Here is an 18,085-nt window from a genome sequence, read left to right as displayed (position 1 = left end):
GAGTCGGAATCGACTCAACGGCAACGGGTCTCTCTCTCTCTCATGAAATAGGTTTATACAGAGCTATTTTGGTAACTATATTTACCAAATATGAAAGATTCATTTTTAAATAATTTGGGCCTAATAGATGTTGCTACTGTTCCACACTGCAGCCTGATTGTGCACAGCAATCTTTCTTGATTCAGAAGGCCATTCAGAATCTTCCAGAGCCCTAGATCCAGGCTTATGAGAGTCAGTTACCGCTGTAGAAACAACAGGAAGTGAGTTGATACAGCTTTCTAGAAAACAAGATGTCAGAAAAAAAAGAAGTTCTTAATGAATTTTCCACTGTTTGTTTGCATGTTTTTATTTATTTATTCTAATTTTAGAATGAAAACACTTGTAGTTTTGGGAATTACACTTATTCTGGCCTGCACTGAAGTTTTCTTCCCTTTCATCTGGAGAGGCAAAGACCTGTTTTGGGGTAAGTAGCAAATAAAATAGTGTCTTTTGACCTTGTAAAATTATTTTCACATTTATCAAAACAGAAAGCACAATGCTAGTGCTTGAGAGTCAGTAAGATCCCTTGGGTGTATGTTCTGTTATGCTTTTCCAAGAAAAAAAAATAATTCTTAAGTTTGAAAGGATTAAAATACAATTCTTTCTGAAAAAGAACTAAATTTTTTTATCATTAAAGAATAGGACATTTTCATTTTTACCTGCTCATGTATTTGAAAAGGAGCCTTGGTGGCTCAGTGGGTAAGAGCTTGGCTGCTAATCAAGAGGTTGGCTGTTCGAATCCACCAGCTGCTCCTTGGAAACCCTATGGGGCAATTCTACTCTGTCCTATAGGGTACCTATGAGTCAGAATCAACTAGATGGCAATGGGTTTGGTTTTATTTTTTGGTATTTGAAAAACAAAATTGGAGGTGGGGAGGAGTAATTGCTCACTCCTTTGAGATAAATTCATTTTAAGTTAAATAACTTTTGTGATTTCTATTTTCTAGAATCATTCTACTATAATGTCAGATTAGATTAAGAAAGCTATAGAGATGCAGTGGTGAAAATAATCAGGAATCATACTGTTTTGTTTTTGTTTTGATTAAAAAAAAATCTCAAACACTGAGAACAAGTTTTACTTAAGCAGAATATTGGAGGGGCATTTGCTGAGGAATTTCAACCTTATGGATAATCTCAGGCCTTCTGGGAAGATTTCAGCCTTGACAGGTTCATATCTCTTAAACGGTGATGACTAGCCCATCTGCTCAGTCTTCCTGGAAATATTGCTCATGTCAGCCTCTCTCTTAGAAATTAGAGGCCCTTTTCTAAGCTATCTTCCAGGGAATTGTCAAACTCTTCTGAGTCCTTTTTGGTTACTGTCACCATGCTGTGCCTCCTCCTGCTGGGAGCCACATTTTCTCACGTTTACAGAAGAATGAACAAATCTGTCCTGGAAGAAGTATAGCCAGAACGCTCCTTAGAAGCGAGGATGGTGAGACTTCATCTCATGCAGTTTGGACATGCCAGGAGGGACCAGCCCCTGAAGAAGGACATCATGCTGCTTAAGAAAGCTTCTATCCCACCCAGGGTCTTCAGGAAGCTGGGTCGTAAAGCAGTTACAAACGTGAGCTCTGAAATAAGATGAAGCAGGGTTCAAAACCCATTTCCGCTATTTACTAACTCAGGCACTTTGGGCATGTTAGTTAATCTTTTTAAGCTTCCATTTTCACATCTGTAAAATGGAGACAACTGGAAAACTATCCATTATAGTTATTATTTGTGAGCCTTGAACGAGCTGCTCCAATTAAGGTAAAGTGCATTGTGCCTGGCAAATACTAGGAAAAGAAAAACACAGATTCATGTTTTAAAGCTTCTCAAAAGTAATTCCATATCCTCCCATAATCAGTTGATCATTCCAGGACCTAGCACATAATAAATGTTCAGCAAATGTTTTGTGAATTAATTCATTGGTCTTTTTATCTGATATTTGTTGAGGTCTTCATTCTAAAATCATAATATGAAAACCAGATATATCTAGTTGTGAGCAAATTCTTATGCATGAGAGTTATCTACTATAAAAATATCTATGTACCACATTTTTTAATTTGAAAATTGTGTTTTTTTCCAAAATCAAGACTTTAATATCTATTTCTTTGCGAGATCAATTTTTATTATTTACACATTTCTGAGAGGATGACTTTTTTTTTTGCTTAAACTTGCGGTAAATATTTGGAAAAAGAAGATGCCACTTGAGTTTTGCATGTTTGTTTGGTTTTATAGTGCTTATGCTCACAGCATTTGCGACACGAAATCGATTGCTCTTTCTCCATTGTTCAGAACTACCCAAGAATGGTCAATGGTGCTAGGCCATTAAGATCCCCGAGGGGTCTTTGATGGTGACCATTGTCAAATCTGCCACATATTACCATTGGTAAGAGGAAGTCCTCCTATGTAGTCATTGCTGTGTGGCTAGCTCATGTTCATCTATTCTACAGATCAGGAAATACAGGCTCCTGGAGGTTTCACAGGTGGTGGAGAAGACAGTCAAATTCACGTTTCTTGTTTCCCAAGTCTTCACATACAAACAAGAGGTCTATCACTCTCATATTTGAAACTGGCTTATAAGCAGTCAAGAAAAAAAAAAAAAATCAGTCCTGGATATTCATTTGCAGTTTCACAAATTAGTTTGTCACTTAAAGAAACATTTCAGTATCAAAAGAGAGAACTCAGCGACGCCTTGTACTTAGTAAAAGATGAGTGTTTTCTGGTTCAGTAAAAGTTCCCAGCATAGGGTTCCAGGAGGCATTCAACACATGGGAAGAAAGAAACTTGAGCACCTGAAAAATTCTGTAATTTGAACTAATTTGAAAATGAAATACGATTTTTTTTTTGGCCTTAAAATATGCATGAAAATTGTGGTTCTAAGAAGAAATCAGTACAATCCCCCCTCAAGAACACTGAATAGAGCGTTTATTACGATAAGCCATGTGTAGTCATCACCACACAGATTGTGGTGTTTGAGCAAGTCAAGATTTACGTGCAATTATCTTTAGGGACAATGTTCCAACAAGTTATAGCTGTTAAAAGAAAATCAGATGCAAAAGAGCAACTAGAAGCCAAAGCATTGCTGTCGATTGGCAAATCTGGGGAAGTCAGCCTAATGAGGGAATTTGCGTAAAAAGGAAAGTTGCCAAAGTTTATTCCAGTTCATTGGATTTCAGCAAACAGGGAGTATTAAACTAAGGATCAGATTGCAAAGCTCTAAGTAAAAACCAAGTGCTCAGAGTTAGTCAAGGATACAGATCAGGAGCCAGGAGCACTTTATTATTTTAGAGAAGAAAGGTTTCCACTTTCTTGTCTGCTTCTTTTTATTTTATAAAGACTTTGATAATAAATGACTCCTCTTCTTTCTGAAACAATATTTTGTTGCATAATGGCTTCCTGAATCCCAGCTAATTTTATAGACGATGGACATGCATTGAGCAGAAATGTTGCTTTGGGTGGGTTGGGCTCAGTGAACCCTATCAAACAGGTAACAATTTTTAGCACGCACATATACTGAGAATCAGGAGACCAGGCTGGTGTCTCCAGATCCATTACTACATAAGTGTGTGATTTCAGACATGTCATGTACCTTTTTAGAATTTAGTTTTCAGATTTGAAAGATGGAAATCAGGTTCATATTCTGTAAGTCTATGATCCCACAGAAGCCCTGGGTGGTGCAAATTATTGAAAGTTCAAGTCTACCCAGAGGCACCTTGGAAGAAAAGCCTGGTGATCTACTTCGGAAAAACCGTTCTTTGAAAACCCTGTGGAGCACAATTCTACTCTGACACACATGAGGTCACCATGGGGCAGAAGCAACTAGACAGCAGCTGGTGGTCTGTCGCAATGATTTGATGCTGCTACTCTGAACAGCAGCAGAGGAAGACACTAAATGAAGACATAGATTAAAGAACTGTGAAACAGGGAGAAATCAGTAATCCCCGTTCAGCAAATAAGTTATTTATTTAAACAATTAACATCTATCTAGTTCCAGCAGAGATTTGAGACTATCATTGATGAGAACTATATTTTTGGAGAAAATATTTCAATGCAAAAATATATTTCTCATACAAAATTTGAAAAGAATACTAATATGTAAGCCTATAAAACTATCTTTAAAAATTCAGTAAAATATTCTGCAATAATTAGAAACTAGAGACTAAAAAATGTATGCTCAATTAAACTTATACAAAATATATTAATACTGGTCAATAATAAGAAATTGATCTCTTTAGCAGCTGCTATTTCCAAGGATAGTGGAGATAAACATTTTACTTCATATTTAATCAGCTGGTTCTTAAATAATTGTGAAGTGCCTACTAAGTACCAGTCATTGATCTAAGTAGTGAAGAAGATAAGTAGAAAATAGATAAGTGGAAAATATTACCTAGCTGTATAGAGTCACTATGAGTCAGAATTGACCATAGGCAGTGGGTTAAAGGAACTCACATTGCTACAACTCACATACACAGGTGGTGTGATACAAGAATTATTTTTTTTCTAGTATGTAATGAGCAAGAGGATCAAGAAGACTTTATGAAGGAGGAGGCATTTAAGCTGGAAACTTGAAGCTGAATATTTTATAAGATGGAGGAGAATATGGGCATCATGTACAGAGCTGTTGAAATATAAAAATAGGCTATGGTCAGATTGTAAAGGGACTAAATTCCATAAGAAGGCGAGACATAATTCTATAACCACTGGGAAATCTTCAAATGCTTTAATAAAATCACAGACATAGTCAGGTGTTTGTTTTAGATAGATAACTTCAGTTAACAGCATGACCAAAAGACTTAAAAAAAAAAAAAAGTTGCCATGGAGTCAATTCCAACTCATGGCAACCCCAAGTGTATCAGAATAGAACTGTGTTCCATAGAGTTTTCAATGGTTGTGATCTTTCAGAAGTAGATCACCAGGACTTTCTTCCAAGGCAGCTCTAAGTATATTCAAACTGCCAACCTTTCAGTTAGTAGCCGAGCACTTAACCATTTGAACCACCCAGGGATACAACCAAAAGAATAGGAGGTGGAGATTACATACAGAACCCAGGTAAGAGGCTCTTTCTACTAAGGCAGTAGGAAGTGAGAATTGGAAAGGTCAAACAATCTTTAAAGAGGTATTAACACAACATGTAAAAGAAAGGAAAGAACCACTACTGTTTCTTGCTTGGGAACTTGACTGACTGGGTGAATATCTGAAGCCACTAACACAGGGAATAGAAGAGAAGGAGCATGGGCTTAAACTTCAGGAGAGAAGTTCAAGATGAAGATGGATATTTTGGAGACGATTGAAGAGAGAGCAGAGAAAGTGAAAAGACCAGAAAGGCCAAAGATGAACACTGAGTAAAGCCATCGGGGAGGAAGACAGATGGGGAGAAGAAAAACCAGTAACTGAGACGGAGTTAGAATGATTCCTAGACGTAGAACCAGGAGAGAGGAGTGTTACAGACTAAAAACAAAAAATTTAAATTTCTGTGAGCACTTAGGATTTGTCAGACCCTCGGCCAAGAGTTTCACAAACTTACCTCTTTAATTCTCAAAGCAATCCTAGGAGGTAGCTATGATAACAGGTAAAATAACTCAGAAAATTTAAGTGATTTACCAAGTCATTCAGTGATTGTTTCAGAAGTGGGATTCAAAAGCAGGTCTAACACCAAAGCCCACACCTATAACCAATCTTCTACAAAATAATGTCAATAGTGTCGGATGTAGCATCAATGTCAAATAGGGTAATTACTGAATTTGGCAAATAAGGGTCATTGCTGACTTCAAAAATTAAAAAGTGACTTGAGTTGTGAAGCCAGGTGCATTGGATTTAGAAGTAAATAAGAAAATAAATGAAAATCACTAATGCATGATACTCTAAGCCTTTTGGTGGGGGTACTGCTCTGTCACTTGAGATTTGGGCAAAATTCCTGTAAAGACCCAATACTTTGGTCCGTGGAAGTCCAAATCTCTACTGCACATTTCTGAACATCTCCAGGCTGTCTACTTCCTCGTTGGTCTCCTATGCCTCTTGGTGTCTGATTCTACCAAAATTGCCACTTCCCTGTGCCACATTATGCTAACATGAAACCATGTCCCTTATCCAGGTTCCATAATCACAATTTCATGAACATAGTAACTCTACTGAGTTCTGGGGAGAGTGGTGGCCCCAGAAGTGTTGCATCCTCCATGCATAGGCCTCTGCCACCTTTACTGTGCCATCTCTCCTCTCTTTCTTGCTTGCTTTTCCTCACTAACTCAGCCCAAATTGTACAGGGAAGACTCAGTTCATCTCACTTTACCAAATTGTTGGGTGGTTCACCCTGTACCCCAAGCACTCAACGAGTAAGTTATTTCTCTTAGAACCCTAAGTGAGAATCCATAATGGGATTTTTCTTAACTTTGTTTTAATATACTTCAAAGAAATTTCATGCTGAAACAAATAGCCAATTTTGCTCTAGGAAGAATAGAGAAAGTATAAGTAATGGTCTAGACTGTTGTTTGGGGGAGGAGAAAAAAGTTGAAGGAGTTTGAGGTTAAAGGCTTTGAAAAGCCTTCAATCAACCTTTTTGCAGGTCTACCACATGCAAGGTTTATTCTAAACTTTCCTTATCACAGGTTTAAACAACTAAAATATTCACTAAAAAGTTTTAAGAATTATCATAACTAGTTTGGGCAAGTAAACTAAAGACATGCTGGATAATAACAGTGTGGACACTTTTTCCCATCTCATTCTACAGATACCACTGTGAGATAGGAATTAATGCCCCTTTATAAAATGGACAATGGAAGCTTAAAGAGGTTAAGGAAACTACTCAAGATCCCATAAATTTAGTTGGCACCAAAAGCCATTTTGTTATTACTACATCAAACTGGGTTTGATGGATAAAGCTAGAAACGACAGAGAATTGTGGAACTGTAATTGTGTTTTGACTGTGTAAAATTTTGTTGCATAGGAAAGACTGAAAAATCTCATGTTCTCAGCATTGTGGAAGAGAGTAAACTCATGGTGGATAATGCCATTTACAATACAATGAAAAGGTAAGGCATACTAAATGGGGTAGAGTGGGAAGGGAGGGAAGTTGCATTTCAAGCCACCTTATGCCAAGTCTTCTGTGAGAGTCTTTACATACATTGCCAATTTTAATTTTCACGATGATCTCCAAAATTGATCTTATTATCTCCATTTTACAAATTAGGAACTGAAACTCAAATAGGTTAATCCATTTATTCAATATCACATGCTAGTAACTGAGAGTTAATATTTAAATATCATGTTTTCTTTAGCAAAATGTAGTGCAAAAACACAATAATAAAATCAATAATTCAAGAAATTCTGGTTTAAAAGAAGATATAGATTGAAGTCCTGATAGAAAAATGGTCTCTCACCTCAAGCACTAGGCAAAGCTTAAGGAGAAAAGGAGAGATCATACTGGCCAAAGTGACATACCTTACGATGACTAATTAATTCTACCCATTAGTCTTTTTTAAAAAATAATTAAGGAATACTTTAATTTTAAGTATATTACAGGCACCTATATTAAGGTTATTATGGTCTCTTATATTAGAAGTTTGGAAAACAAAACAAAAAACTGAGAAGCAAGTGTTGTTCTCACAAGCTTAGTATTTTGTTGGAAGTTAAATAATAATTATATAAGCTCTAATGATACAAAGAAGGTCCCTTTACTGGTCTAACAGAGATTGGAGGAACCCCCGAGACTATGGCCCCCAGACACCCTGCTAACTCAGAAATGAAGCCACTCCCGAAGTCCATCTTTCAGTCAAAGATTAGACAGACCTATAAAACAAACAATAACACATGTGAGGAACATGCTTCCTAGTTCAATCAAGTATACAAGACCAAATGGGCAACACTTGCCCAAAAGCAAAGATGACAAGGCAGGAAGGGACAGGAAAACTGAAGGAATGGACACAGATAACCCAGGGTGGAAAGGGAAAGGGAAAGAGTGCTGACACATTGTGGGGATTGCAACCAATGTCACAAAACAATTCGTGTATAAATTTTTGAATGAGAAACTAATTTGCACTGTAAACCTTCACCTAAAACATGATTAAATTAAAAACAAAAGCAAGGAAAGTCCCTGGGTGACACAAATGGTTTGCTCTCGACTACTAACTTAAAGGTTGGTAATTTGAACCCACCCAGTGGCACCAAGGAGGAAAGGCCTGGTGAGCTGCTTCTATAAAGATTACAACCAAGAAAACCCTTTGGGGCTGAGTTCTAGTCTGTAATACATGGGGTTGCCATGAGTCAGAATTTGTGGCAATGAGTAAAGATGCAGAATATCACAAGGCGGCGGTTTATTTATTCCCAATTTTTACTATTCCAGCCAGAGGGAAAAAAGCCTATTGTCCACATTGACAGCACACTAATTTTTATTTTTTTTCTAGAAACTTGAATCAAAGAGGGAAGAAATAGAAAAACAATTCGCATCGAATCATATGTAGTCTATTAAACCATTATATGAATTATCAAGAAATAAATGGGAATCTATATCAAGTGCATAGTAATGAATTTATCTGTTACCCTTTTAATTATAGTTGCATGTTAGTCAGACCATTTTTGAAATAGATGCCTTGATCCTAAAGGGTTATAGTGGTAAGAATGTGCAGGTTATGGAGATAATTTGGGGATATTTTATTGGAAATATTTGATTTTGACAGTTGCTATGTAATACCCTATATAGCTATTCAAACTTTATTTAAGAAATACTGTTTCTACTATATACTAGGCTCTGCTAGATGCTGGGAATACAAAGATGAATTAAAAATATTAACCCTTCTTAAGGAGTTCTCATTACATCTTTAAAAATAGACATAGAAACAAAAAATGCACTTATAGTAAAGGGCACACTATAGATAGTGAGAAAATATTATGGTTGATTAGCTGAAAAAGAATTTTCAATAAAATTTTAATAATAATAATTTTTTTTAATCTCAAGACAAATCTAGTTATCTTGTAACTGAAAAAGAGAACCTGTAGCCCATTTCTGTTGAGTCGATTCTGACTTATAGCGACCACACAGGACAGAGTAGAACTGCCCTATAAGGTTTCCAAGGAGAGGCTGGTGGTTTCAAACTGCAGGCATTTCAGTTAGCAGCCAAGCTTTTAACCACTGCATGACCAGGGCTCCAAAAAAGAGAAAACTTTCCTAAATACTAAGACCCAAAGTTAGAATTGTGACCAAATTTTTCACTCACTCACTGATGGTGGTATAGTACCACATTTTTTAGAAAGCAGTATAAAAACACAGAACAAGACCTATAAAGGTATCAATAACAGTGAAAAGTTTTAGATTTCACCCTACTCACAAGCTAATAATTGAGCCTACTACATTTTCATGGATGCTGACTGAAGACATGAGACTCCTGGATCAGAGACAAAGGACTTTATTCACAGCAATAGAGAGTTTCAGCATTCGTTCCAGTTCCCTGAGATCCAATTCCCATACAGCAAAGCAAAGAAGGAAAGGTGTTACCTGAATATGCAGTTGGCTGCATTACATGAAAGGAATCCCAAGATTAAGAAATGGGAATCTTTTGTAATGGGGAGTAATCTTGCTTGCCTTTTGCCCTGGAGGGAAACATTATCTTTGTTATAGTATAATAGTTTGCCCTGAATGTAGATATTTTTTCTATATTCTAAAGCTGTTCACTATAGAAACATCCTTAAAAAGATAGTCTGGGACAAAGATAATCAGTACCTCCTTGTCCAAGACATGCAGAAACAACCAAGAACCACAGAGAATTATCTTCCAACAATATCCATTGTTCGTTTGTATACCATCTTGGCTTCTTGTGAATTTTTCCATGATTATGTTTCTCTGTTGACCACTCTAATAAATCTGACTGGCAGAGGCTGGAACCATGTCTGTTAACTTATCTCATAAAGTATGTAATTAAGGGTGCAAATGGTTAAACACTCATCTACTGGCCGAAAGGTTAGTGGTTCAAATCCATCCAGAGGTGCCACGGAAGGCAGGCTTGGCAATCTGCTTCCAAAAGGTCACAGCCTTGTAAATCCTATGGAGCAGTTCTACTCTGCACACTTGCGATCGCCATGAGTCAGAATCTACTTGATGGCAACAACAACATCAATAGGACTCCAAGTAGAAGAATGAGACCAACTTGCAGGATTGATCTCAACATTGTCAACTATGTTGAATTGAAGATCCAAGTAGCTAAACAAATCTCAAAATCCATCAGGGTTTAACTTAGAAAGCCAAGTGACTTTCTCCTTAGGTTTCTGAATACACCTTTTTACTAGGTAAAGCGTAATGTATTAGGGATTTCACAGACTGCTCCTTGGCCTACAAGGAGGAAGTCAAGGGCAATTCTACTATCTATAACAACTCTGACTAGTGAGTTGAGGCTAACTGGAGTCTCCAAGGTAGATACTATTATCTAAATTTTGAGGAAAAGGAAACCAGAGTGCACCAACATTAAATTACTTTTTCAACTTCACGCAGCTGGCAAGTAAAAATGAAACAAAAATGAATGATGGATGGCAAAGACATTTCACACTTTATCAATCTCAGAGCACAGAAATCTCATTTTACAAACTCCTTCACCCCTCCAGTACACAATAAACATGGTCCAACATTTGCTTTACTCTTTTGTGCTGATGGTTAAATAGGAAAACTTATCTAAGCTCACAATCAATAAGGTCTTCTGGTTTTTTGTTTGTTTTTCAAGATGCCTCTGGGAAGGGAGGGCACAATTGTTTAAGAGTAGGAGGTATATTTAATACAAGAAATGCTAAGGATTTTTTCCTTTACAAGTAATTGTTTTTCAATTAGGGTTAATGAACAAATGAGCCATTAATTTGCTTAAAGAATTAGTATTTGGCAAAGGTCTTCAAATAATTGTATGCTCATTTACTATATTTATAAAATAATAAAAGATAAAAACTAAGAGTCATCTAAATAAAATATTCAGAATATTTTATCCTTATAAAGATTCTAAAGTAACTTTTGTATCCTAGAAACCATGGCTCATGTACTGTGTGATTTCTGTTTCCTTCTGAAGTTCTTCTAATACAAGAAAATAAATTCATCACGTAGGGCTCACAGTGGACATTAGGAATATCAAATGGCCTTTCATTACAGCATTCTGCAAACATGCATATGGGGACTGACTCCTACAATCAAGGAGTTCAGAGAGTAGTGAAGAAGATAGTGTTCTTAATCTTCTTTGCCATGAAGAGTTGGGAAAGAGAAAGGAGAGAGGGAAAGAAGCAGCAAGGGAGAGAAGGAGAGAGAGAGAGAGAGCAGAAACAGGAGGAGGAGGAGAAAGACAAACGAGGAGGGGAGGAGAGTAAAAAGAAAGAGAAGGAAAAAAATCTCATAAATTAATTACTTGATACTGTAAGCTTAGGGCTATGATAAAGGCATAGACAGGGTCCCCTGGGAAGAAAGAAGGCACCTGATCGCATGTGCTAGTGTTGGGGAAGGCTCCCTGGAGTCTCGCAGCTGGGCAGGAGTTTGCCATATTCAGGGGAGGGCATTCCGGGCAAGATTCTCTCTGGACCTCCAATACAAACCTAATCTAAGAATTTAAGAGTGTGACATTCCAGAAGCAGGACAGAAGTCTGCATTCTCATGCTAATTACTGTATGACAATTGTCTCTAAGGCTGGGCCAGCAAGGGAGGGTTTAGGAGTTTTGAGGCTCAAGCTGCATGAATACCATGGGTTCATCTGTGACACTTAGATCCTGCATTTCACTAGCAGCAATAAAGGCTGGGTCTAGGGGTGGCAGAGGAGGACAGGCATCTGTCTAGCCATCATGGCTGGGCCACCTGGGCCAGGTGTGCTTGGTAATATTGTCTCTGCAGTGAGTGGATGGGATAAGAGTGCATTTGGTCATTCAGGAGCCCAACGTGCCCTGTCCCCTGCCATGGACAGGGGACTGTGACATCATTCCAAATAAATCTATCATGAGAAATATACCATGAGAAGACCAATGCCTCTCCTAATCTCATGTCCACCTCCTTACAGTATTCTTCAAAAGACCACCCTTAACTGAGAGAACCAGTCCCAAAGACATCAAACCCCTCTTTCACGGACTTGCCTTTATTAAAACCCTGATGACTCTTTTGATAGTTTGTTTTTCTGACTCTATCAGGACAAATATGCACTCAGTTTGTACATACAAATTTGGCCCCAGAGCATGACTGGAGCAATTTTCCTTCCTTTCTTCCTTCCTAATTTCAGTCTGGAATGGACGCATTTACATTAAGGAGGCAGTGGATCTAGGGAAGTTAGAGAACTAAGAAACCAAATGTTCTTATTAGTCTAAACAGCAGAGAGTGGTAGAGCAGTATTTCAATCTGCTGAGGCTCACCTCTCTTGAGTAATAAATCTCTTCCTTTTTAGCATTCAGCGACAATTGCCAATGTTCATAATTTACTGTGAATTCCAGAATGTATTCAACGTGGAATATTTGTGCTTAGAGCTGTGATATCATTTGAGTCTGTTTACTATTAAAGTTAAAACGTTTTGGGTATTGCCCTGGTGGCAGATTGAAAAGCTAAGGGAACATTATTATTTAATGAAAATGACACTGTTGAGTAGTGTTCACCATTACGGAGAAATATAAAGTATCAGTGGGAACATAAATTTGACGTATGGCCCTTATTGTAGGCGCTTCACATTAAGAAAGCTGAGCCAGCTAGAGCAAAGGTCTGCAAACTAGAGTTCAAAATCAGATATTTTTGCTGCAAATGGGAGCACGCATCTGTCATTTCTTAATACCTTACTTATGTTCTGAGGCTACGCTCTTAAAATAACCTGCAGCACCTGCTGGGGGATATAGACTGTGACTGTAAAGTTGACATGCATTTGGAATTACCTGTTGCTAAACCTCCCTGGAAAATAGCAGAAGATTAACAGAGCACATTGCAGCCTATGGAGTGGTTTTATACAAAACACCTTGGTAAACTCACATGAGCTGAGCATGTGACAGGCTAGACTCTAAATAATGTGGACATGGCAGGGAAGGTGACAAGTCCATGAAAGAGTGAAGAGTCTCTTCATGGGGCCGCATGATGGCTGGGGGAAGGAGCCCAGGGCAGAGGAGGTGCTTGGGCAGCCCACGGCACAGGGTTCCTCGTGCAAACCGTCAGTCTATCAAGGGGAGCAGAATATCCAGTCCAACATGAAATGTCTGCTCACCTTAAAAATCAAATGGAGGATAGCAGGAGGCAAGGAGCACTTTGAGATGTAGCCGTATATAGCATGGTACCAGGAAGCCCGCGGCAAGAAAAGAATCTAATTCCAAACAGAGTCAGACAGAATACAAGGATAATTCACATTAGAGGGTACAGGTGTGCCAGGTGGGGTAACCAGGCAGACTGTGGCATGGAAAACCAAGACAGGTTCCCAGCCACGTGGGCTGTGCTCTCAGGAGGAGTGAGACAGGATCATGCTGCCTTGATGCCTTGGGGTGGCCAGGGCTCCACCCTGAATAGCAGGAATACTGATGCAGTACAGGTGGAGCCAGGCTTTGCCCAGCAGGAATGGAGAAGGAGCCTGGTGTTCTTGCTTAAGTCTCTGAATGCTTGTTGTTGTTGTTAGGTGCCGTCAAGTTGGCTCCGACTTACAGCGACCCTGTGTACAACAGAATGAAACACTGCCCAGTCCTGCACCATCCTCACAATCTTTGCTATGCTTGAGCTCATTGGTGCAGCCACTGTTATTGGTCCACCTCACTGAGGGTCTTCCTCTTTTTTGCTGACCCTCTGCTATACTCTTCATTGGTAGAATCAGAGAACTTATATACTTCCAGCCAGGACTGGTTCAGGTACTGGAGAAGCTACCTGAGCCAACGTTAGGAAACTCAGGGGACGCACTGTGAGGGCCTTCCAGGAGGGAGAAAGCAGAGGAGATGAAGCGGGAGTAATTTTATTTAATCCTAGCTAAAATCCTAACAGGGCCCTGGTGGCACAGTGGTTAAGCATTTGGCTGCTAACCAGAAGACTGGCAGTTCGAATCCACCAGCTGCTCCTTGGAAACCCTATGGGGCAGTTCTACTCTGACCTGTAGTTTTGCTATTGAGTCTGAATTGACTCGATGGCAAGGGTTTTTTTTTTTTTTTAAATCCTAACTGATGGTGGACCAGCCTAGTATTAAGTAGCAGGACGTTTCTATCAATCTATTCATTTAAGGGAAAAAAATCTCCAAATGAATTTGTTTCAATTCTGATAGTTAAGAGTGGATTTCCATCACTTTATACACACACGCATATGTGTGTGTGTATTTGTATGTACTCATACGCATAGTTACATGGTTTTAAATAAATATTCCCTTAAAGGATTTCTCCCAAGAGAATATTATAGATGAAGGCAGAATTAGGAACTAAACTCAGATTTCCAGGCCCCTGTTTCCCTGGTTTTCTCCCTGTTTGGGGGCCAGATTGTAGCATCCCTTGAATGCTAGGCAAAGGAAGGAGTGAAAACAATGAGTCATGTAATGGTTTTGAATAATGTTCTAGGAAGAATAGAAAATCAGGTTCTTTTGGTTTTGGAGTCTCCATAGATTCCTTGGAAATTCTCAGAACATTTTGGTGATTATAGCAACAGATCTGTAAACAACTTTTTGACATCGGCAATTCAAAATAAGTGAGGTTAGGTTGCCCTAACTTCCTCTAGCCTCTCCATTAAGGTCTGCTGTTGCTATTGTTAATTGCCATTGAGTTGGCTCTGACTCATTCTGACCTTAGATGTAACACAACAATGAACCTTGCTCAGCCCTGCGCCATCTTCATGATCATTCCTGTGCTTGAGTCCATTGTTTCGGCTACTGTGTCAATCCATCTCACTGACGGTTTCCCTAGTTTTCGCTAACCATCTACTTTACCAAACATGATGTCCTTTTCTAGTGATTGGTTTTTCCTGATGCTGTGTCCAAGCTAAGGGAGCCAAAGTCTCACCATCCTCACTTCTAAAGAGCATTCTGGTTGTATTTCTTCTAGGACTGATTTGTTTGTTCTTCTGACAGTCCAGAGTATGTTCAATATTCTTTGTCAACACCACAGTTTGAATACATCAATTCTTTTTCTGTCTTCCTTTTTCATTGTCCAGCTTTCGCATGCATATGAAGCAATTGAAGAGACCTGGCTTGAGTCAGGTGTACCTCAGTAACCAAAGTGACATCTTTGCCTTTTAAAACCTTAAAGAGACTTTTTGCAGTAGATTTGCCCAATGTGATACATTGTTTGATTTCTTGTCCTATGCCAGGAAGGGGGCTAGTAAATTCCATTCTGCAGTTGTTCTGGCAATGCTGATGGGCTCTGGGTATTTAGCAGGGTGATGGGTAGCATCATTGCAGGGTCATCTCTGTCCTGCTCCTCCAGGGACCCTCAGACTCTGAATGCTAATGGACAGATGAACCTTGAAAAGACCGTGGATTTGCTCGCTGTGGTTGGAACTGCTGGGAATCTGAAGGGGCCAGGGAACTATGTGACAGAAGAGAGAGAGACCAGCAAGTGAGGGGAAACCTTTGGTGACAGGCTTCATGGGGTTTCATTTTCCGTTACGTTTTTGTGTTGTTTTTGTTGTTGAATGTTCTTTTAAGATGGCGCAGCTGGAGACATGTAAGTTGCCATATTTTGTTGCTGCTGTTAACGGATTCTCTGAATTTAGAGCCTAGTCACATCCTGAGCATTTGCTGGCTGTGTGAGTTGGACGAGTCTCTTTTCTCTCTGAATTCCTTGTTTTGGGCTTAAAAATAGACACACAAAAGCTCACTGGAATTTTGCTGAAAATTCCTTCTACGAACTTCTTGGGAGAATGAAACAAGCAAGGGTGTGAAAGTTTTGTAAGAGGCAAATATTGGACATTTTCTTCATCTTTCAGTACTAACCTGTTATTTATATTCATATCTTATTACTTTTACTGAAGCGTTTGATCCTTGTGGGCAGGATGTGTGTCTGATTCTTCTTTGTATTCCCCGCTGTGCCTAGCATACTGCCTGGTACATAGCGTTTCTCAGGAAATGGAGGCTTAATAAATAAATAAATTACCAAAACTGCCATCAAACAGTAATTTATTTTATTTTTCTCTTGTTGTGCCACAGAAACGTCAGGAAAAGGGAAGTAAATTCTCCAGCTCAGCTTCTGTCTTTTTCCAAGCTTCCTGAACCTACTAGCCGAGCTATTTCCCAAGCAGCAGAGGTCATGGAAGCTGCAATACAAGCAATAAAAAGAAAAATTTACCTGAAACCTAAACAGTCACAGCCTCCAACAGGTAAGCACACCTCCTGAGCGCCCCTCTACCTGCCCTGGGGGGTGACAGCCCCCAGTTTGCAGAGACATGCCACCACCTGCAACAACGTGTTGCCATTGTTGGGGGCAAAGGGTGGGGGTTCATAGGCCTGACACCGAGCAGGAGTTAGTTCCTGTTCATTCACAGGACAACAGCAGCAGTTCTGTAAAAATGCTTGCCGAACGGACACAATATTTTCGTTTTGTAACTCCGGGAAAAGAACTATTTCTCTGCTATTCAATTCAAATTTGGAAAGCTGGCTCAATAAGCTCAACCTCCTGCTTTATGGTATGAAATAAGCTAGAGATTTTTCCATAGGCTGCCTGCCTCATTAAAATTTATGAAACTCATTGATGTATGTTCTTTGACGAGACATATTTATGTGATAGGCAGCATATTATTATCAGAGAACTAGAAACATCCCAGCCTTCCCACTTACTCACCATTGTCTTAATGTGGTTACTCAAGGCCTTTAAGAGAGCCCTGGTGACACAGTGGTTAAGAGCTCAGCTGCTAACCAAAAGGTCGGCAGTTCAAATCCACCAGCTGCTTCTTGGAAACCCTATGGGGCAGTTCTAGTCTGTCCGATAGGGTTGTTATGAGTCAGAATCAACTCGACAGCAATGAGGTTTTTTTTTTTTTTGGTTTTGTTTTTAAATGGAAATGATAAGACTAGTCCTGTTCACTCAGATGGATATTGACAGACCAAAATAAAAACGAAGAGCAAGTCAGTTAGATCCAAAGTACCCTATCAATATATTAAGTTGATAATAATTGTGATCGTAAGGCATACCTGCAACTTCTATGATAGAGAGCAAGAGTTTTTTTTTAATTGAATTTTTACAGCTTTTTCAGTGCTGTGTCAAGAGCTACTTGGTCTCTGAGTTCTTCCCGCTAATTAGCTATAAGTTAATTTGTTATTGATTACCTTAGCCTTTGCAATAAGACACAGCTAAACCAGGATTAACCAGAATTCTCAGATACAAGGACATTTACGTTTAATTGACTTTCTGGCAACCAAAGATTCATTGGAAGCAATTTTTGTTTCGAACAATGTGATTAAAAATGTTTCTAAGAACTATTGATCTGCCTTCTTATCACGGAATAAACTAGAATAACAATAGAAATTATATCTGGTGTTAAAAGATATTGGTCTTCAGGTCTATGATCTAGGATCTCAATTCTCATTGCCCAGGTCTGGGGATTTAGGAAATAAGAGAGATTAGGCTGATGTGTTTTGGCCCAAGTCATATTATAGAATTTAAGAACCTCCAAACCTCAAACGTTTCCTATTATTTCCGTTATAAACATAACCAGTTTAGAAATTTTAGAATGTCACAGAGTAAAAGGTTTCAAAATGATCCCTTATCACTCCATTAAACCAGTTGCCATCAAGTCAGTTCTGACTCATAGCAACTCTATAGGACAGAGCAGAACTGCCCTATAGGGTTTCCAAGGCTGTAATCTTTACCAAAGCAGATGGCCACATCTTTCTCCCCCAGAGTGGCTGGTGGGTTTGAACTGCCAACCTTTCGGTTAGTAGCTGAGTGCTTTACCTCTCATCACCAGGGCTCCCCATCATTCCATTACCTAGCATTAACTACAATTAAACACAGGTGTCTGTCCTTCCAAGCTGTATCTTCATATTGGTTTAGCTTGTTTATTAAATTAGCCATGATCATATTACTATTTTTTTTTACTAGTAATTGTTATACTTGGACATATGCTTGAGTATTTTTCTGTTATAAAATATTTGTACTCATATTTTCAGGTCTGATAGTCCTCTGCCAACTG

At 38.8% G+C, this 18,085-nt stretch overlaps 1 protein-coding gene across 5 annotated transcripts in view; it reads left to right on the top strand.

Annotated features, from left to right (window-relative positions):
- Positions 1 to 225: 225 nt before the first annotated feature.
- Positions 226 to 18,085, top strand: part of TPO (thyroid peroxidase) — a 115,093-nt gene continuing 97,233 nt past the window's right edge. For 4 of the 5 annotated variants that reach the window (XM_012554564.2, XM_012554563.2, XM_012554562.2 and 1 more), the window contains exons 1-3: positions 227 to 463; positions 6,965 to 7,049; positions 16,104 to 16,273. In XM_012554564.2, coding sequence (XP_012410018.2) covers positions 316 to 463; positions 6,965 to 7,049; positions 16,104 to 16,273 — 403 coding nt within the window. In that variant the 5' untranslated portion in view covers positions 227 to 315. Of the gene's footprint in view, positions 464 to 6,964; positions 7,050 to 16,103; positions 16,274 to 18,085 lie in introns of all 5 variants that reach the window. The other variant, XM_023728304.1, reaches the window with a different exon arrangement.

Source organism: Trichechus manatus, unplaced genomic scaffold (assembly GCF_000243295.1).
Source record: "Trichechus manatus latirostris isolate Lorelei unplaced genomic scaffold, TriManLat1.0 scaffold00023, whole genome shotgun sequence".
NCBI classification, from domain to species: Eukaryota; Metazoa; Chordata; class Mammalia; order Sirenia; family Trichechidae; genus Trichechus; species Trichechus manatus.
The sequence above is the reverse complement of the archived record's forward strand: the minus strand, read 5'-3'. Positions and strand labels throughout refer to the sequence as shown.